The sequence below is a fragment of the Prionailurus viverrinus genome, chromosome A3 (genome assembly GCF_022837055.1).
Source record: "Prionailurus viverrinus isolate Anna chromosome A3, UM_Priviv_1.0, whole genome shotgun sequence".
Taxonomy (NCBI): Eukaryota; Metazoa; Chordata; class Mammalia; order Carnivora; family Felidae; genus Prionailurus; species Prionailurus viverrinus.
In genome coordinates, this window is record NC_062563.1 from 104,668,659 (window position 1) to 104,691,432 (window position 22,774).

Consider the following 22,774-nt stretch of genomic DNA (forward strand, 5'->3'; position numbering starts at 1 on the left):
TGTGAGATCATGACCTGAGCTGAAGTTGGACACTTAATCAACTGAGCCACCCAGGCACCTGTTTCCCATGTTTAAATCAGGATGATAAAATGACATTTTCTTTTCTTTTTAAGTTTATTTATTTTGAGAGAAAGAGAGAGAGAACATGTGCGAGTGAGTGCAGGGGTGGGGTTGGGGGGGCACAGAGAGAGGGAGAGAGAGTCCCAAGCAGGATCTATGCTATCAGTACAGAGCCCGATATGTGGCTCAATCCCATGAATCATGAGATCATGACATACCCGAAATCAAGAGTTCGATGCTTAACCTACTGAGCCACCCAGACACCCCTAAATGACATTTTAAAATAAATAGTTTCCTTGGAAATTAGTTCAACACATTTTAGTTATGGAGACTAATAATCTTCCTCCAAATAAAAATAACAATTTAAAAAATGCACAAAAGTTGAAAAGCACAATAAACTCCTCAAAAGTAGGAAACAAAACATTTATGAGCATAGATCAATGAAATAAAAAACAAAGTTACCGCAGAGAGGATCAACAAAGAGGAAAGTTGGTTGTTTAAAATAACAACAACAACAACAAACAACCATCTGGTAAGATTAAGCAACAAAAAAGGAGAGAGAAAGCACATGAAATTAATTCTAGGAGTGACAAATGGGACATAACTACAGATCTAGCAGAAGTTAAAAGGATAATCAGTGAACAGTATGAAAAACCTTATACAAATAAATTCAAATCTAAGTGGATAAATTCTTAGAAAATATTATTTATGAAAACTGACACGAGAAGAAGAAGCCTAAATGGTCTTAAAACAATTAAACTACACTTGATGCTGGAACAACATGAGGGTCGGGACCCTGACCCCTGTGCACTCGAAAATCTGCATATAACTTCTGACTCACCCAAAACTTAACTCCTCATAGCCTACTGTTGTCTGGAAGCTTTACCAATAACAAAAACGATCAATTAACACATATTTTGTATGCTACATGTATTATATACTATATTCTTATAGTACAGTAAACTAGAGAAAAGAAAATGTTATTAAGAAAATCATAAGGGAGGGGCGCCTGGGTGGCTCAGTTGGTTGAGCGTCCGACTTTGGCTCAGGTCATGATCTCACAGTCCGTGAGTTCCAGCCCCGCGTTGGCTCTAGGTTGACAGCTCAGAGGCTGGAGCCTGCTTCAGAGTCTGTCTTCCTCTCTCTGCCACTCTTGTACTTGCAATCTGTCATTCTCTCTCTCAAAAATAAAGAAACATTTTTTAAAAAGGGAAAAAAAAGGAAATCATAAGGGAGAGAAAATACATTTACAGTACTGTATTATGTTTATCAAAGAAAGTCTGCATGTAAGTGGCCCTTTGTAGTTCAAACCCGTTTTGTTCAAGGGTCAACTATAATTGAATTAGTAGTTTAAATATTCCCCCAGGCCCAGATAGTTTTCAAATAGCTTATCAAATTCTCCCACAAAATAAGAAACTACTCCCAAAATAGCTTTATGAAACCAGTAAAACTTGACATGAATTCAAATCAGGGAACTACAAGAAAGGAAAACAGTAGGCCAATAAGTAAACAAAAACCCTAAAACAACACAAGCAAGCCAAACTCAGGAAAATATTGAAACAACGATGCAGCATAACAAAAGTGAATGTTTCTCAAGCATGCAAGAGTAGTTTAACATTAAAAGATTTATGAGGCTTATTTATCACATTAACAAGTTAAGGAAGAAATAGATCATTTCAATAGATGCAAAAAATTCATTTGCAGTAAAATCAATAAAACTTGTCACCTACTAATGACAAAAAATGTATTAGAAATAACAGTAAGGGGAGCTTGTTTAGGAAGCAAAGTGTATCTATCAAAAACTTCAGCAAATATCCTTCTTAATAGTGAAATGTTAAGCTAAGTGTTTTTAAAACAGGAATAAGACAAAAGAACACCTTCTACATGAAAAAGAATAAAAGGAATAAAAAGTGGAAAGAAAGGCGTAAAAAGTCATCATTTGCAAATGGTGTGCTTGTCTGTGTTAAAAAAACACTCAAAGAATCTATAGACCCAGAAGAAATATTTTTTATGATCAGGTTTATAGACAAAAGTCAACTGCATTTATAATAAATGGGCAACAAAAAAACATAACTTCAAAACTATTCTTTTTACAATAACAAAATCATAAAGTACCTAGTAATCTATCAAAGAATGTACTATGTATGGAAAAAATTATAAATTTCTGGAAAACACTTAGAAAACGAAAATCTTTGAGACGAGGGTCAGTTTTATAAATATGTCAATTTTTCTGCAAAGCTATAAAACACTTTCAAAGAAAATTATGGCAGATTTTTAAAAACTGTGGTAAGATATACATCACATAAAATCAATCATTTTAACCCTTTACAAGAGTACAGTTCAGTGGCATTAAGTACATTCACAATGGTGCACAACCCTTACCACCATCCCTCTCCAGAACTTTTTCATCATCACAAATTGAAATTCTGTACCCACTCAATAATAACACCCATTCTCTCCTCCTCCCAGCCCTTGTAACCATGTTCTACTTCCTGTATCTATGAATCTGACTACCCTAGATGCCTCATAAAACCACAGTCATAGAATATTTTCCTTTTGTGTCTGCAGGTTTTTGTTTTTTGTTTTTTTTTTCTTTCTCTCTCTCTTTTTTTTTTTTTTTTGAGAAATGTAACAAACTGATTCCAAAACTTGTATGAAAGGGCAAAAGTCAACACAACTCTGAATTATATTAAAACAAATTTTTTTAATGTTTATTTCTTTCTGAGAGAGAGAGAGAGATAGACAGTGTGAGCAGGAGAGGGGCAGAGAGAGAGGAAGACAGAATCCAAAGCAGGCTCCAGGCTCTGAGCTGTCAGCACAGAGGCTGACATGGGGCTTGAACCCATGAACCAGAGGTCATGTCCTGAGCCGAAGTCAGATGCTTAACTGACTGAACCACCCAGGCGCCCCTCTGAATTATATTTTAGATACAATAATAATAAGGTTATAATTACAAATCTAGTATAATTGCAACAATGTATTGTACTGTTGGATTAGGATACACAAACAGACTAGGAACAAAGCACCACCAGAATGGCCTCCCACATGTGTAGAAATCTATATGAATGCCAGAGCAGGCACTGAAGATCACTAGTAAAAGATAGTCAATTTGTTAAGTGGTGCTGGAACAACAGACAATCCCTACAGGAGGCAAAAAAATGAAGTTAGATCCCTTCCTCACACTACAGGCATAAACCTCTAATGGACTCGAGAATTAAATGTGGAAGGTGAAACGCTCAAACCGGTATTTCATGATCTCAAAGTAGACAAGATGCACAGAGTGTGGAATATAAAGACTGATAAATTCAATAGTAATTTAAGAATTTATGTTAAAAGGCACCATAAAGAAAATATAAGACAAGGCACAAACTTGGAGGAGGTAGTTGTAACATCTGTAACAACAAAGGATAAAAAACAAAAACAACAACAACAACAACAAAACTCAGTAAGAATTAAAAAAAAGAAAGAAAAAGAAAGATTGGCAAAACACATGGACAGGCATTTCACATGAGAGGAAATAAAAGTGGCAAATACACTTGTGAAAGCATGCTCAACTTTAATTAACAGTAATAAGGAAAATGCAATTTAAAGTCACAGTGAGAGATCTTTGCGTGCGTGTGTGTGTGTGTGTGTGTGTGTGTGTGTGTATTAAGGCTGATTAAGACTGATAATCCCACATGTTGGTGAGGATGGTTCCACAGGACACATGCTTCCGGTGAAGGTATACATCTGCAAAATGACTCTGAAAAATAATTTGTTATGATCTAGTGAACTTGAACACTGGTATACCCCCCACAACACAGCACTTTCACTCCTATGTACTACTGAGGAGTGTTTTTCAAACAACGGATTGCACATCTCTAATTGGTTGTGAAATCAGTTTAAAGGATTGAGGTCAGTATTTTTAAAAAAATAAAATTGAAAACTATCAGAGACCATTACGAGTAACAGGAGAAGCAAGGTTTCATGAGATGTTTGCTTTGGTGCTGTCTGATTCGGGGTGTGTGTGGAGTGGGGAGCTCTATGGATGTGTGGGCGTCAGTGGTTGATGTAAAATTTATTTCTTATTCTGAGTCACAGCAACTAAATTTGAAGGCCCTGTAGAAACCCTTATACATATTACCCAGAAAACGTGCAAGATTTTTCACGGGAGCTTTGTGCAAAATATCAAAAGCACAACCCTCATGTCCACTGATGTTGGTTATTAGAATGGCTACGTAGATGGGGACATATACACATGATTAAATATTATAAACAAAGAGAACAGTTCTTCATCCACACACATAACAGCTGAGATGAATCTTAGACACAGAATAGAGTGAAAACAGGAAGCTACAGAATACCACATACGCTACCCCTTACTTATCAAGCTTAAAGACAACACTAAAAAAATCAATAAAAACAAGCAAAAGCATGGATCCTGAAGCCAAACCACCTGCATTCAAATCCTAGCTCTGTCACTCCCTAGCAAGTAACCATGGGCAAAATAACCTCTGTGCCTCAGTTTCCTCATCTGTGAAATGGAAACAGTAACTTACCTCATGGGGGTACTTAGGATTAAAATCTCTGAAGTGCTGGGAACAGTGGACACACAACGAAGGAGGCACAGGAGGAGAAAGAACAGAATTAACGGTGTTCTGGTTCTCAAGTTGGGGAGTGGGCGAACAAGCACTGATGCTACAACCATCATGCATTGCTCGTCCGTATGGAATATTAAAAATTTCAACAAGAGTGGTTGTGCCACGACGAGGCTCCATGCACTCAGGCTCGATAGTAAGACACTGGGGGCCAAGGACGGTCACAGCCTGAGCAGTCGCGTACCTGGTTCTCAGCTTGTCACTCCCAGACTCAGCCCAGTCTTGGAACACGGGGGAGAGTGGCTTCTCTTGATGCTGTTTGGTATATCGAGCCAGCAGTTCCCGCACCACAACCTATGCAGACAGTTTATCACTTGTCAGTCATTTGTCAAGAATGTAAAGAGGTGCTAGGGTGTCTTTAAATGCTGGAGCCAGAGAAGGGCTAGTTGCTTCTAGCAAACTCCTTGAAAGGAATCAAATGCAAACCCTATCCTTCCGGAGGTCTCTGTCTCCCATGGCCAATGTGTGGTGCTTACGCTCCCACTGTCCATCCCTCCCCTTTGGCCAACTTGCCTAACTGGCTAACTACCTACTGCTCTCTCGCCCACTTGAGATATCCGCCCTTAATGCTAGTCCTGGGACCAAGCAGTTGAGTCGACACTTCAAATAAAACCTACTTGCCTTCCCTGAACCAGACAGACGGATGGTCTATTTTCTTTTTTGCCTCTAATATTCTATGGCTGACGAGGCCTTTGGGGAATAGTATTAAAATGTACCCATAAAACAAGCTCCATCAATCCTCCCCCTCGGCAGCTTGAAAGTTATAAGTTGGCCCTAACATACCGCATGCTTTTCCAGTTTTGTTTAAAAAAAAAATGATGTCCGTGTCTAGCCTGCTACAGATAGAGGTGCACCCAACAGTCGGCAGCAACTGCTAGATGTGTTGGTGAGACCACCTTGGACCAACCTGCCTGCCAAGCCTCTAGCTGACTGCCATAGCGTGAGTGGGGCCAGCCCAGGCCAGCAGAAGAACGACAGCATATGAGCCCAACCCAGCCCAAATTGCTGACCCACAGAACCAGGAGCTAACAATTGTGTGCTGTTTTAAGTTACTCAATGTGGGGGGCACCTGGGTGGCTCAGTGGGTGAAGCGTCCGACTTTGGTTCAGGTCATGATCTCACGGCTTGGGGTTTGAGCCCCACATCTGGCTCTGTGTTGACAGCTCAGAGCCTGGAGCCTGGTTCTGAGTCTGTGTCTCCCTCCCTCCCTCCCTCCCTCCTTCTCTCTCTCTCTGTACCCTCACAGGTTGTGCTCTGTCTCTGTCAAAAATAAATAAGTAAATAAACATCAAAAAAAAAAATAAGTTACTCAATTTTGGGATGATTCGTTAGGTAGCAATTTATAGGTGATTCAATCACATACAGAACTACCTTTAGAATATTTCCTTCTTTGGGGCGCCTGGGTGGCGCAGTCGGTTACGCGTCCGACTTCAGCCAGGTCACGATCTCGCGGTCCGTGAGTTCGAGCCCCGCGTCAGGCTCTGGGCTGATGGCTCAGAGCCTGGAGCCTGTTTCCGATTCTGTGTCTCCCTCTCTCTCTGCCCCTCCCCCGTTCATGCTCTGTCTCTCTCTGTCCCAAAAATAAATAAAAAACGTTGAAAAAAAAATTTTTAAAAAAAAAATTAAAAAAATAAAAAAAAAAGAATATTTCCTTCTTTGTTTCAGATACATTTATGTTTCTATAGAGATTATATAAAATGTTGTATATACTTTCAGTCAACAGTATTTCTTAAGTGATATTTTTGGTTCACACTGCTGTCTCTGATCCTAATTATCTGTTTAATGGCTGTGCAATATTTTTTGTTTGGAACCATCACAGCTAATTAAAGATTCCTATTCACTTATTTAGATTGTTTCCAATTTTATACTGTCATTAATTTCATATCAGTATATTCAGACGAATAGCATTCATTGTCCCTTTTTTGTTGTTGTTACTACCTGAGAATAAATCACGTGACCTCATGTGATGCAAAGAGCCTTATAAAGGACCACCCGGCCTATAAGAAAGATGCTAGAAACTTGTCAAGGCAGATCTGCCTAGGGGAGCTTTATTGGCAGTGCTGGGCAGAGCCAGTCATGCAATTATTCATTGGCTCGTCTTAACCAGCAGGGGATCGTGCCACATCCAGGGTCCTGTCAAAACCCATGTGGTCAAACCCATGCAGCCAATTGATAGCCCAGAGCCTAACTCATTTATACCAAAGCTTTCAGGTTCTTCCCATCCCAGGCCCATGGAAGGACTAAAGTCCCTTGCTCTCTGAAGTTAGGGGTGGCCACAGAACTTGCTTCAGGCCAGTGATGTGCAAGCTGGTCGATGTTCCCAGTTGTGACACGTCCCTATCCCTGGGCTTTGGACTCTGCTGGAGGCTGCCATGGTAATCCCATGCATTGGCTTCCAGACATTGTCTTACTGTGTTGTTATGTTTATTACAAATTCCTTTTGTTTCTTTGAAATATTGCCTTGAATTCTTGAGATTATATCTCCAGATAAGTTATAGTATCCATGATTTCATTTCAGGATAGTAGAGGGGGTATTACAAAATATTGTTTACAAAAAAGAGGGCATTAGGTCCAATACATTTAAGAATCACAGTACTGTAGGGGCACCTGGGTGGCTCAGTCGGTTGAGCGTCCGACTTCGGCTCAGGTCACCATCTCGCGGTCCGTGAGTTCGAGCCCCGCGTCGGGCTCTGGGGTGATGCCTCAGAGCCTGGAGCCTGCTTCCGATTCTGTGTCTCCCTCTCTCTCTGCCCCTCCCCCGTTCATGCTCTGTCTCTCTCTGTCTCAAAAATAAATAAACATTAAAAAAAATTAAAAAAAAAAGAATCACAGTACTGTATTATGGGTCAAAGGACATGAACATTTTTATGTCTGCTGCTATACAAAACAAGTGTAAACATCAAAACACTCCCAGCAATGGGAAAAATGGGAGGGGAGAAATTAACTAACTTTAACTAGAATTCAAATTATACAGTGATCAAGTTTGCTTTCACTGACACATCGCTAGGATTAAGTGTACATTCTTTGTTTTTGCTAATCTATTAAATTTATGATGGCTATAATTCCACATCCCTTGTGTTACAAGAGCAACATCATTCCAAGCATTAAAAATTCCTTTCTCTGATTTCCACCCTTCTGTATCTTTACCTTCCTCTATTTTCCTTCATAGCAGTAATTGCTGCCTGATGATAAAGAGCAAAGCAACTTGTTTCTTGGCTTCTTATCTTTTTACTGCCTGTAAGGTAAATGCCAGGTCACAGTTGGTTCATTCTTATGTCGTCAGACAACGGGCAACACGGAATGGAAAGCGGAAGGATCTTTCTTGAATGAATGAATAAATAAATCAATCCCCTTCCTGTTTTCAATATCTCATCCAACCTGCTCCATTCCTTAATCATTTGCTTTCCTTTTTGTCACTACTTCCACCTTTCGGATTTAAGCAACTTAAATTGGAAAAAAATAACTCACCTGGGCTAGAATTAAAATTAGAATGATACAATAATCCAGCTCAGGGGCTAAACTTAAGAGGAAAAAAAAAAACAGACAAGTTGGGCGCTGGCAGATCGGTCATTTTGGATCTTTGCTCCCTTTTCTTTCCCTTTTGTTCCTGGCTCTTGGCTTCTTTCCTCCTTTTTTAGGTCACGAGACAAGAAAATATGATGTAAAAACAAGTTTATTTCCTGCTGTTGATACCCCTTGTTGAGAGATTAAATGACTAAAGCTATCAGCTACCATGCTGTTTGGGCATTACAGTCTCTAACTCCAACACTTTATTTGATAAATGACCAGAGAGGCAAAGAGATCAGTCACCATCTTGACTGGGCATGCCATGAAGATGTGCTTGTTTTCACTCACAGATGTGCTCCTAAATACATTATAATATGCTATGGTGTGTGTGTGTGTGTGTGTGTGTGTGTGTGTGTGTATGTACACATACATATACACATATTTTAACTTCCTATTTTAAAATAATTATAGACCCACAAAAAGTTGAAAACCTAACATAGTACAGAGAGGTTTTATGTAGTCATCACTCAGATTCCTCCCAAAGTGATATCTTTCACAGTAATAATGACTACCCCAAATCAGGAAATTCAATATAATCTTTACACATTGACTATCTTAGTTATAGTAGAGATTTCATTATTTAAAAATGAACCCAGGGAACCTCAGTCGGTTAAGCATCTGACTCTTGATTTCAACTCAGGACATGATCTCATGGTTCAGTTCACGAGTTCAAGTCCCACACTGGGCTCTGCACTGTCAGTGCTTGGGATTCTCCCTCTCTCCCTCTCTGTGGCCCTTCCCCATTTACACTCCCCCCCCCCCCGTCTCAAAATAAATAAACTTAAAAAAAGAAAAAGAAAAATGAACCCAGTAGTAGATCATTTTGGGAAGTGAAATATTATCTTGTAATACAAGCTATTACACCCTTATCTAAGTCTGGTGTTTTGAATACTTACACAAGATTTTCTTAAGACAACTTGTGATGTTATTTCTTTCTAGGTGACTGTTTTCGTGGTCATGTTGTTTCTGCGGTTATCTGCACAGTTAGTTCTCTGGTTCTAAATATGAATACTCTTTTTCTTCCATATACTTGATTCATTCCCAGCGCACCTGCTCAGGAACCCCTTTCTTAAGGGAACTCTAGGGGCCTGAGTAGTCAGAACAGCCATGTTCTTGCCTTTTAAAAAAGATCCCATCTGCAGGAGGAATCACGCTAATCTACAGCCAACATTTGGAAACTATGAGTCTAAGCAATTGTGCAGAATAATGACATCATAAACATGCATTTATAATGAATATCATATGTATCAGGCAACACTGATTATATAGCATCAATAAAACTTATTTTTTTTTTTAGGTCAAATGGCTTTTCAAGGTACCTATGAAGCAACTAGCATTTCTATATACTAAGTACCTCACTGATTTATGCCAGGTACAGTGAAACTTGGATGAAAAAGTCTTAACAAGTGGTATCGGCTGCCAAGACAGAAATCCTGAGAACCAATTAGAATAGAAAACATGGTGTCTTAGGAAAACCCCCCAGATATCATCCATTATGTAACAAGGACGAGCCAGTATGTGGGGCTGCACTCAGGCTTGAGCTGTATAGGGGGATGGAGCCACTCAAAGGGGCAATACTTATGGCATCGGGGTCCCAAATCATGCCCTAGGCAGGACTGGCTATGTAATTTGGAGCCCAGTGCAAAATGAGAATGCAGGGTCCCTTGCTCAAAAATTATTAAGAATTTCAAGATGGTGAGAGCAGAGTATTAAACCAAGCATAGGCCCTTCCTGGGATGAGGTCTCATACAACTATACAGGTTTCACCCCACAAAGCTGGACTTGGCCCTCAGGACCTCAGTAGGATTGCCAGACGCAAATGGAACTGCGTGTCCTGTATCTTTATTACAACTACATCTGGCAACTCCAGGTTCCTGAGGACAGCTTAGGTGCCACTCAGGGTGTGAGGTTGTGAGAAAAAGCTAAGTGGACACGATTCTCTAAGCCCTTAACTTTTTTCCTCTTTAAGGTGCTAGACATCCCATCAAAGTGAGATTTCTTTGAGGAGAATCTTTAAAAATTCCCTGCCCAGAAGAAAAGGAAGGAAGAGAGGGAGGGAGGGAGGGAGGGAGGAAGGGGGGGAGGGAGGGAGGAAGGAAGGAAGGAAGAGGGAAGAGGGAAGAAGAGGGAAAAGGAAGGCAGGGATAGGAGAGCGAGGAGAAAAGAGGAAGAGCTATTTTAACAGATAAACCCACATGTACAATGCCATGAGTAATTGCTGGGCCTTCAACATGGATTTGAACTTAATACTTTAGGAGGATGGATGAATCCAAAGCAGTGATATAAGCTCAGCAAAAATTCGTGCACTGCTCAGTAGAACTTAGGAGTGATCAGTTTTCGGGAGGTTTTGTTGTTGTTGTAGTTGTTGTCGTTAAACCTGGATCAAATTTAACGTATTTTCCCAATGTCTCCTCCCAGTAGGAAATAAAGTACATCTTTGTGGTTTTCTTCCTTCATCCCACCCACATTTATGGAGCACACACTGTGTACAAGGCACCTACTGTCTATATTGAGTATAGTGGGGATCACAAAGATGAATAAGAAACATCTGTCCTTCAAGGGGCATGGATAAGTTTTATTTATTTGTTCATTCATTTGTTCAGTACCTAATGGTAACAGCTGCCTTTTTTTTGGGGGGGGGGGTCATCTAGTAAGGCTAAGAGCTGTTCCAAACTCTCTAAGTGGAATGATTAATTTAATCCTCCTGACAACTTTGGGTAGAATCATCCCATCACCTAGAAAGGCAACCGAGGCCTAGAGAGGTCAGCCTGCCAGGGTCGCACAGCTAGAAAGTGGTGGCACTAGGACTTAAACCCAGGGTCCACCTGTTTAATAATCCCACACCTACACCGCACCTCCTGGGTGGCAGGTTCTTTGCTGGGCATTGGGGATACCAAGAGAATGCTAGAACCCCAGAATGCTGGGGAGACAGGCAGGAACGGTCAGTAGGACAGAATAATGGGATGAGGGTGACAGAGGAAATTCAAAGGCCACTGGGCACATGGTTTGTCTCCCTCTTTCTCTGTTTGAAACATTTTTCCCTTTCCCTTCCCCCATGGTCTTCTGTTAAGTTTCTCAAGTTCTACATATGAGTGAAAACATATGATATCTGTCTTTCTCTGGCTGACTTACTTCACTCAACATAATACCTTCCAGTACCATCCACGTTGCTACAAATGGCATGGTTTCATTCTTTCTCATTGCCAAGTAGTATTCCATTGTATATATAAACTACACCTTCTTTATCCATTCATCAGTTGACAGAAATTTAGGCTCTTTCCATAATTTGGCTATTGTTGAAAGCACTGCTATAAACATTGGGGTACACGTGTCCCTATGAATCAGCACTCCTGTATCCTTTGGATAAATTCATAGTAGTGCTATTTCTAGGTTGTAGGGTAGTTCTCTTTTTAATTTTTTGCTGTTTTCCAGAGCGGCTGCACCAGTTTGCATTCCCACCAACAGTGCAAGAGGGTTCCCGTTTCTCCACATCCTCTCCAGCATCCATAGTCTCCTGATTTGTTCATTTTAGCCACTCTGACTGGCATGAGGTGGTATCTCAGTGTGGTTTTGATTTGTATTTCCCTGATGATGAATGACATTGAGCATCTTTTGCATGTGTCCTTTGGCCATCTGGATGTCTTCTTTAGAAAAGTGTCTATTCATGTCTTCTGCCCATTTCTTCACTGGATTGTAGGTTGTTTGGGTGTTGAGTTTGGTAAGTTCTTTATAGATTTTGGATACTAATCCTTTATCTGATATTTCATTTGCAAATATCTTCTCCCATTCCATCAGTTGCCTTTTAGTTTTGTTGATTGTTTCCATCACTGTGCAGAAGCTTTTTAACTTGAGGAGGTCCCAATAGTTCATTTTTTGCAGGAAGGGAACTCTTAAAAAGCTTACCCCCTTGTCGGCACTCCCCCCTCCAGGGATAGGCACAACCTCATCTATCAGCTTCTGGGGCCATGTTTGCTAGAACAGCAGCTTTCAAAGGAGGTGAGCAGGCTAAGGCTAGGAGGTCTGCAACCTACCGAGTGCCAGGCCCTGTGGCTCAGTGCACCCCACAGACATGTTTTCTTTGACCTCCTCCTCCCCCACCATTTCACATTAGAAACCAATGATGTGTTTCCTCTTCTCTTGAAAAATTGGAATTTATGGGAAGCCTGAACCCATGTTCCCTTAAGGCAGCAGTCCGTGGGAAGTAAGTAGCAACAGCCCCCTGGAGAGGGGCGGGGGCCCACATCTGCTCCAGTTCCCCACTGCACTCTGAGATTTCAGGGGCCTACTGCAGTTACATAGATCTCTGCCTGGCTCTGAACACCCTTGATCTGGTGACCCCTGGTGTGAGCCTCATCCAAGGATCCCAAGGATCCGTATGTAGCCAGTTGTAGGGAGCCTGGGGATGGGCCCCGACTCCCACTGCCTAGCCTCATAAATCAGCCATCTGTGGCCAGCCCATTTCTCCCTGAATGGTGGAGCCCAGCTCAGGAGCATACCTACCTCACAGGACAGATGCTACTGGTCAGCTATCTGCGACTAGCTGCCATTGACCCCCACATAGTCTTTTCTTTCTGGCCCACACCTTCTCTCACTAAAGAGGTGGAAAATGCCCAGTGCTCACCCCCCCCCCCAGTTCCCCTGCAGCTAAGGCATTGGCAAGCTACACAGTCCTAGCCAGTGGGACCTGAGAGGAATTTAGCGGAGGGCTTCCGCACAAGGTTTCTGGAATGTCCTCTAAGATGCAGATGAGACCACCCAGGAACCACTCCTGTCACTGGAGTTGAATGCTAGAAAGAGGCTTGGGCCTTAAGGACATACAGGCCACTGAGTCAGCTCTCGGGTTACCATGGAGGATGATACATGTTCTTATGGTGTATCACGTTCTTATGGTAGAGCATGTTGGTGTGTATTCTATTATTATGGTGTATACGTGGTGTATCACGTTCTTATGGTAGAGCATGTTGGTGTGTATTCTATTACACCAGTGGGACTGGTGTATTCTATTACCAGTGGGACTGGTAGTCCCACTGGCAGCTGGGTCCAAGTTGAACTCCCTGACTAGTTTGTCCATGTTCCCCTGTACAGGGCTGCTGCTGCTGTCCTAGGCCTTCTCAGCCCCATCCTCCAACCCTTGCCTCCCCTCCGGCTCCACGCGCTCATATCTGCCCCTTGAGGCCAAGTTTCCCTGTAGTGCACCACACATGTGTCCAGCTTCTCCTGAAGTCCACCCCCTAACAACAACAAAATGTCCAGGGTAGTTGGAAGAGATATTACTGGTACACTTATTTTCTTCTATTTAAAAGGTAAAGCAACTGAAGTTTTAAATCTGCAGCAAAAGAAATAAATGGGAATACGGAGAATGTTAAAACGAAACAAAAAAGAAAGCCGATGAAGTTTTCTACGTCTTGAGTAAGGCGCAAACCCCTTCTGAAGGAAAACAAGAATTCTCCTTAACCCCCAATGTTGACTTAAGTTGTTTCAAATTATAATGTTCCTTAAACATGTTCAAACATTTAACCAGATATAAACACCTTATGTTTGTGGCTCTTGTTCAATTATAAACTATGAAATTAAATACAAGCAAAACTATAAAACTAATGAGATTCACATCAACAGACCTAATAACATGTGGCAGACTGTTTTGCAGCATGAACTTGGCCCTCCCTGGCCGTGGGGGTTCCTATGGATGGGCTATGCCCCATGCCGCTGGGGGCTGCGGGGAAAGGCCTTTCTCCTTCCAGTCTCTGACTACGAAACTTTCCGTTAACAGCACATCATACCAACCCGTTGGCCTTCACCTGGCACAAAGACCTTGTTTTAGTCATAGAAGACCTACATCAGTTCCTTCTTCGTCGGTTCCTGGTGACCAAGGTGAATGTTATTTGGTGCCAAAGGGCTTGCAAATATGAAGACGAAGGCCAGCATCCCCTGGCAGTCTCTGGTTTTGTGGTTGTTATCCAGACAACTGACATAACTCACTTAGATTATTTCTGTTTAGATTATCATCAGAATTAAGACAAGTAATTAACACATTCTTATAAAGAACTCATAGATCCCAACTTGAAAAACAATGCCAAGACCAATCTCACTGTACAGAAAATGAAGTCACTTTGGGGAGCAGAGAAGGAAAGATAAACAAGTAGGCCAGATTCAGAAGGCTCCCTTTCTTCAAAATCTCACACGTGGGGTCCTCGAGGACAGGGTTCAATATTTAGCTGCTAAAACATCTGGTTTTGAAAAAACAATGATGCCAGCTTTGTGTATTGGTCATTGGATTAAAAAAAATAGAAAAACAGAATGCCTGTTCAAATTACTTTGGTTAGCTTTTCTAAGAGGGCATCGTCCCCAAGTCCCTCCAAGTTCCCCCTAATGATCACGTTTTGTAAATACTTCATATAAGTTCTATCCCCTAAGCAGATCGTCAAGCTGTCCTCCTCACTCCATTTCAATGCCACCACCCTGGCCTGGGCACCACCACCTTCCTGGAGGGTGAGACTTGGTCCCAACCCTACTCTTGGCTGCCCCACCCATAACCTTCACATCCTTCACTAGGCAGCCTCTGCCTGCCTCTCTGGTCTCATTTCATACACTTCCCCTTAATTTTTACTGCCATCATCAGAGGTGATTCTGGGCATAACCCTATCTGCAGGTCTTGGGGAAGATCCCTTGAACCATTTGTCCCTGATTCTGCTGGGTCCAGCAGGCCCTCAGCCTGCCCCTTTCTTCTTTCTCCCCAAGAGCACTCAGAATAAGAAGGCAGCTGATCCTTCAGGTAAGCAGACGTGTTATCCACAGCCCCATCAACCCCTGTACCAGCCGCTCCTTAGACCCCTGCTTTTTCCATCCAGATCTCAAGCCCTTTAGAACTGGTGCTCCATGACCCTGTAATTGGGTTTGACCCAAATTTCACCTTTGATTTTAGGGGTATCTGCACTTTTCTCCTTCTGTCATCTCAACCTCACCACCTGCTGCTCAGCTACAACCAGAAGGTTGGGACCCCAGAGAGAATGTTCTTTCCAGTTTACTGCATGGGTCCTTCCAGGAACAGGGGGAGTCCAGGTTCAGCCAATGCTCTATCCTCATCTAACATCATACTGGTCTCAAGGCCCCATTCTAACTCCCGAGGTCCCAGCTGTCTAGGAGAATGTGGAATTCTCTCCAGTGGCGGAGGGGGGGAGAACACTAGGGCTGGAGGGTAAGGGGTGTGCATGCATGTGCGTGCGTGTGTGTATGTGTGTGTGTGACAGAGAGAGAAACACACCGGCCTTTGTTCTCTCTCTCAGAGAGGTCTTCCTTTTTTGGTACTCTTCATTCCTTCTCTTTCCTCACTTCTTATACTTAAAGGAGGGATTTTTTTAATGGTTTTAAATATACCCAATTTTTAAACTTCAAGCCATACTAAGTGGTCTTAAGTAAAAAGTAAAAGTCTCTTGCCCAATCCCTTTTCTCTAGGGCCTCACTCCCAAAACAACCATTTTTAAGTGGGTTTTGTTCTGCTAGAAGGAGAAGCTTTCAAGTGTCAAGGTGAAACAGATTCTCATGTCATGTTGTAGTTTGCTTCGTATCTGGAGCATGCTTCTTTTGAGTGGTTTTAGTTTTCCTGGAATCTTAATGGATTCCCCCCCCCACCCCATCACCTTGTTTCAAGAAGAAACATATGCCTTTTCCATCATATCACTAAGATCTTCCTATTTCTTAATCATTCTATTTGTTGAACCGAAATAATTTCCCTCTTGAAGCCATTCTTTTGATCCCTCTGACTTCCTGTTCTAATTTGGACTAATCGTGTTCCAGACTTGCCACACAACTACTATCCAGGTATTTCTTTATACATACTCCCCTGGGATTAGCTCCAGAAGGCACACATTTATTTATAATTCTTAATTCCTTTTATGCTTTTCTGCAGTTCATCGACAAGTAATACTTTTCAGGAAGTACATGGCAGGTAAACTCACTGAGCAACTGAATATCTATACGTCTTTATTTTGCTTCATATTTGATTAATAATGTGGCTACCTATGAAATTTTACATTCAGGATAACTTCATTCTAAATTCCTTTTTTTTTTTTTTTAAGAAATCTCTACACCCAACATGGAGCTCAAACATCCCCAAGACTGAGTCACATGCTCTACTGCCTGAACCAGCCAGGAGCTCCACTTTCTTCCAAATTCTAAAAGCATTGTTTCATTTTATTTTAGACTCTTGCCACTCAAAATGTGGTCTGCAAGCCAGCAGTCTCAGCAAGGAGCTTGCTGGAAATACAGAACCCCAGACCCACCCCAGAATCTGAATGTCAACTGGATCTCTAGGGATGTGTGGGTGTGTTAGACTTGAGAAGTACTGTTTCAGCCTTCAGCACTGCTGCTAAGAGGACTGAGTCAATCTGCTCTCTTTTCTTGGTAAGTAACCTGAAGTTTTTTTCAGTCTAGGATTTAGGGACTTTCTCTTTGTCCTTACCTGGTGATCTGAAATTCTCCAGGCTACTTTTAGGCTGTGACCTTTTCCATTAGGTCCTGCCAATTTCAAGACTTGTGCCTTTCTTCAGATCTGGGGGATTTTCTTCTTTTATTTCTCTAATTTTGTCTGCCTCTCTGTCTTCTCTGTTTTCTCTTTCAGGAATGTCATTGATTTCCCTGTTTGATCATCTGTATCTTTTAGACTTTCCCTTTTATTTCCCTTCACTGGTTTTTCTGATCTTCATTCTGAAAAAAATGTTTTTTCAATTGATCCTTAAGCCCTTCTATTGGATTTTTTAAAATTTGCAAATGTCTAACTTTAATCTACTGTGTTTCTCTGCACTGTGGTTACTATGGTTTAATGTAATGCTCATTTTTCATAGCAGGCTGTTCTTCTTTCATGGATGCAGTGTTATCACACGTCTTTAAGGATACTAATTCATTTTCATTTTTCTGTTTTGTTTGTTCCAGTGCCAGCAGTTCTGTTTGTTCATCTTGCTCCTTCTTTATGATATTGTTGATTTTCCTTAAATGTCTGATCATCCTCATTAGATAATATCACAGAATTATTGTTCATTTGCTTAGGTATGATGATGGCATTGTGCTCATGTAAGAAACTGTATTTTAGAAAATGAATTTTGAAGTTTTTAGAGATGTCTGCAATTTACTTTCACAGGTTACACATGCGCGCGCGCACACACACACACACACACACACACACACACAAGAGAGAGAAAGAGAGAACACTTAAATATAGCAAAGTATTAACACTTGGAAGTGGAGACTATACCCAAGTGGAGAATATAGTCCAAGAGTTACTGTACTAGTCTTTCAATTTTTCTCTTGAAATTTCTACTTGGAATTTTTCTAAGTAAAATTTGGAAATAATAAGAAAAACAAAAGAAAAATATCTGAATATGTTTTGGAGAATACCTCTGGGGGGGGGGGGGGCTTAAAATCTCTAAGGAATCTGTTTTCCTATAACCAGAAGCTTACATGGTCTTTAACAAGTTAGACTACAAGTCATTTGCATTTTTGCATATTTGCTCTGCTTGCAGAGTAATGAACAATGTATGCAAAGCCTCTGAATGATAATCTTTAGGAAATCTGCCAGAGCGGATTAGGAAGGCACCTGTCCTGCTGTATCTCTAATGAAGCAAAGGAAGTTATAATGGGATTTCATGGGTGTGGGTAGTAATTGGATTTGGTGGAGGATGTAATTAAATTTCACCAAGGGCCTACAACCTCTGCCCCAGGAAAATGATGAAAGGGTCAGAGGACATTCCATCTTGCTTAAAGGGAAATATGTAAAGCCTGTAGAAACTCTATAGTGCATGCCTACTCTGTCCCCATCTCCACAATCATGGGAGGGCAGCCCCACCATTTTCTTTTTTATTTTTTTTTTTTCAACGTTTATTTATTTTTGGGACAGAGAGAGACAGAGCATGAACGGGGGAGGGGCAGAGAGAGGGAGACACAGAATTGGAAACAGGCTCCAGGCTCTGAGCCATCAGCCCAGAGCCCGACGTGGGGCTCGAACTCACGGACCGCGAGATCGTGACCTGGCTGAAGTCGGACGCTTAACCGACTGCGCCACCCAGGCGCCCCAGCCCCACCATTTTCAAGATCACTAGAGTCTCACCTTCAGGCAGAGGGCTGAAAGCACTGTAGATAAGCCTGGTATACTGTAAAAGTCCCTGACCACTTTCTGCTGTCCCCTAGTCTCCTGAATTTTCTATTTCTACTTCAGGAAGTAGAATCAGAGCAAAATCCAGCCCAGAGGAAGGTAGCCTCCCCAATATGGGCAGATTCCAACACTCAAGTGGAAGGCGGTCAGGTTGACCACTGCAGGCAGCTAGAGCCACCTTCGCCATCATTGTGTGGTGCCAGGTGGCCTGAAAGCTCTGGGAACAAAACAGGACATGTCGATTGATAGGTTTTCTATAGGGTGTGTCAAGTGGTGGCAAGCAGGCAGGCTGACCCTCTCCCCAGCACAGAGCTAATGTGCTTAGGGGTCTCAGTCTCTCACCCCAGGGGACCAAACCTTCCCTGGGAAAGCTATCAAGTGTCGTTTCCAGAGCAGGTTTCCAGAGTTGTGGCAGATGTTACTGGTGCAGTCAGGTGCTCTGATGTGGGAGCCTGGCCACCTTGCTGTGAGGCAGGCCTTTACAGAAATGCTTGGCTCTCTGCACCAACCCCTCTTCTGCTCTCAATCCCTGTGACTCAGGGTCTCTCCAAAGACACCCCAAAGTAACAGCTCTCACCTCAGGCCCTCTCCACTTCAGTTGACCCATCAATTCCATCCCATCTGCTTTCCATTTTGCAGAACTATGTCAAGTTCCTTAAAACGACCTGGTTTGAAGGTCACTGGCTATCTCCTTTCTAGCAGACTGAACCATTCCTGGCTTCCTTTCTCGGCCTGGACCTTGAAGTCTTTCTGTGGGTTCTTACTGCAAGGATACTCTGCCTCTTTGTGCTGGCACACAGCCTCCCTCTAGCACAGCATCCCTGCGCTACTGCCCACTGTTGTCATCAGACCATCCCTCTCATTGCTCATGCACCCATTTATATGACAAATGGCAAGCAGTCCCTATTTCTACCTATGCTTCCACTTTCATTCATAGTGACAAACTGTGACCATCCCATAAGTAAACTAAAACAACCTGTCCATGGTGCCCACAAGCTAAACTTTGCAGTTAAAGCACTGAATCATAACTTCAGTGATGCTGAACCACATGCTAAGGTTTAAAACGTACTCCCCAAAGAGAAGGTTGTTGAAAAACCACACACACTTGGATCACCAGCTGAGATGGAGAATGTGGATTAGTGCAATGTCTGATTAGTGAATATTCTTAAGGAGAGGTTTGTTTTGCTTTGTTTTGTTTTGTTTTGTTTTTAAGCAACGTTTAGGTAGGAGGGAGAAAAAAAGGGCAGGGAACTGTCAGTCTATCCCAAATTAAATGGCAATTCTTAAATAATTCCCCCTAAATTATTTGCTTAACTATAGATATCTCTGAAAGCTAAAATAAGGGGGCAGGGGAGAGCTGCCAGTACGTATCCTGTAACATTTTAGTTTTCAACAGACTAAACTTATAACTGAATAGCATTCCAAAAACTTCTGCATTACTCTTTAAGTTAGCCATTTCTTCATTGTAAATTTTATTATAAAAATTCGTTTCAATATAAACAATGTTTCAATCATCCAGTGCCTTTTCAACATAAGATAATGATCTCCAATATTTTTATTTCTTTTTAAACTTACTCATGCAGAGTTTTCTATTTGTTTTCTTCTTTCATTTTTTGTTTTTTTTTTTACTTTCTATTGTCATGTAATTGTAAGAATGCAGTTGTAAGAAAGGATTCAGAGAGACCCCATGTACCCTTTATCATAACATCTTACAGAACACTGTATTGTTCACAGTTCAGTATCACCAGGAAAAACGATGCTGGTACAATCCACAGAGGCCACTCAGTTTTTGCTACTTTTACATGCAGTTGTATTGTGTGTATGCGTGTACGCATGCGTGTGTGTGTGTGTGTGTGTGTGTGTGTGTTTAGTTCTATGCAGTTTTATCATGTATGTTGATCTATGTGACCACCACCACAAGCAAGATACAGAAAATTTCCATCCCAAGGATCCCTCATGCTACCTTTTTATAATTACAGCCACTTCCCTGTCTTTTCCCTCCCTCACCCCTGGCAACACTGACCTGATCTCCATCACTGTAACTCTGTCATTCCAAGAATGTTCTACAAATGGGATCGGGGTGCCTGGGTGGCCAGGTCGGTTGAGCATATGACTTCGGTTCAGGTCATGATCTCATGGCTTGTGTGTTCAAGCCCCGCATCAGGCTCTATGCTGATAGCTTGGAGCCTGGAACCTGCTTAGGATTCTCTCTCTCCCTCTCTCTCAGCACCCACCCCCCCACCAAATAAATAAATGTTAAAAATTAAAAAAAAAAAGAAATTTTAAGAAATGGGATTATACAGTATGGGACCTTTTCGGATTGGTTTCTCTCACTCAGCATCAAAGTTGTTGAGAGTATTACAATTCTTTGGTTTTTTCTTGCTGAGTAGTACTCCATGAACATACCACTGTCAGTCTGACTGGTCACCCACTGAAGGACATTTAGGTTGTTTCCAGTTTGGCATCACTACGAATACACTGTCTATGAGCACTCATATGCAATACAGGTTTTTGTGTAAACAGAAGTTTTCACTTCTCTGAGAGTAAATGCCCAAGAGTATCACTGCTGGGTTTTATGGTAAGTACATGTTTAGTTTCTTAAGAAACTGCATACTTTTCTAAAGTGGCTGTAACATTTCACGTACCCACTAGTAAATGGGTATATATGAGTGACCCAGTTTCTCTGCTTCTTTTGGCATTATAAAAATATTATTAATATTTTTAAAATATTAGCATTTTGATAGGTTTACCGTGGTGTCTCATGGTGGTTTAAATGTGCAATTCCCTGATGGCTAAGGATGTTACCTATCTTTTCATGGTCCCATCTGTCGTTGGCATTACTCTTCAGTGAAATGTCTGTTCATGTCTTTTGTCTGTTTCATAATTGGATTGGTTTTTGTTGTTGAGTTTTGAGGGCTCTTTCTATATTCCGGACCCAAGTCCTTTGTCAGATATATGGCTTGCAAATATTTTCTCCTAGTCTTTAGCTTGTCTTTTCATCCCTATTCCTAGTTTTTCACAAAGAAAAAGGTTTTAAGCTTGATAAAGTCTAGGGTTTTTTTTTTCTTCCATTTATGAATTGTGCTTTTGATGTCAAATCTAAGAATTTTTTCTGGTCTGAGCTCTCAAAGATTTGCTCTCATATTTTTTTGGAGAAGTTTTTATAATTTTATGTTCTATATTTAAGTAGTTTATTTTGAGTCAAAACTTTTATAAGGTAGGAAACTTAGGCTGAGGTTCATCTTACTGCCTATGTATGCTCTATTTCTCTAGCACTAGTGTTTGAGAAGGCTATCATTCCTGCATTGATCTGTTTTTGCAACTTTGTTAAAAATCAGTAGGGCATATTTGCATGGATTGATCCATTGATGGGCACTTAGTTTCCATAACTGAGCTATTATGAATGATGTTACAATGAACATGGGTGTGCAGATGATCCCTTCGAGATACTGGTTTCAATTCCTTTGGACATATACACACGACTGGGGTTGCTGGATCATAGAGTGGTTCTATTTTTAATATTTTGAAGATCCTCCATACTATTTTCTATATTGGCTGTACCAACTTACATTCCTACCAACAGTGCACAAGTGTACAAGGGTTCTCTTTGCATTCTTGCCAATATTTTTTATCTTTTTTTTTTTAATAAAAGTCATCCTAACATGTGTAACCTGTTATCTCATTGTGGTTTTGATTTGCATTTCCCTGGTGATTAGTGATGTTAAGCACCTTTTTATATATCTCCTGGCCACTTTTATGTTTTCTTTAGAAAAATATCTATTCAGTACTTTGTCCATTTTTAAATTGGGTTATTTTCTTTTTTGCCATTGAGTTGTACGGTTTCCTTGTGTATTTTGTATATTAACCCCTTATCCAATATATGGTTTGCAAATATTTCCTCCCATTCTATAGGTTGCCTTTTCATTTTGTTGATTGTTTCTTTCTGAGCACAAGCTTTTTAGAATGATGTAGTTCCATTTGTTTACTTTCACTTTTGTTGTGTGTTGGGTTATCATACCCAAAAAATTGTTGCCAAGACCAATGTCTAGGAGACATTGGTTTTCTTCTGGAAGTTTTACAGTTTCGGGTCTTATGCTTAAGTATCTAATCCATTTCAAGCTAATTTTTGTGAGTGGTGTAAGACAGGGGTCCAATTTCATTCTCTTGTATGTCAATGTCCAGTTTTCCCAGCACCAGCTACTGAAGTGATTTTCCTTTCTCCACTGCGTGTTCTTAGCTCCCTTGTCAGATATTAGTTGACTGCACATGCATGGATTTACTTCTGGGCTCTTGATTCTGTTCCATTGGTCCACATGCCCTTCTTTATGCCAGTACCACCACCGTTTGACTATATTTGTAATAGAGC

At 41.3% G+C, this 22,774-nt stretch overlaps 1 protein-coding gene across 1 annotated transcript in view; it reads right to left on the minus strand.

Annotated features, from left to right (window-relative positions):
* ACOXL (acyl-CoA oxidase like) overlaps positions 1–22,774 on the minus strand; it is a 312,998-nt gene that overhangs the window by 113,762 nt on the left and 176,462 nt on the right. Inside the window, exon 14 of the mRNA XM_047854457.1 lies at positions 4,882–4,991. Coding sequence (XP_047710413.1) covers positions 4,882–4,991 — 110 coding nt within the window. The remainder of the gene's footprint in view (positions 1–4,881; positions 4,992–22,774) is intronic.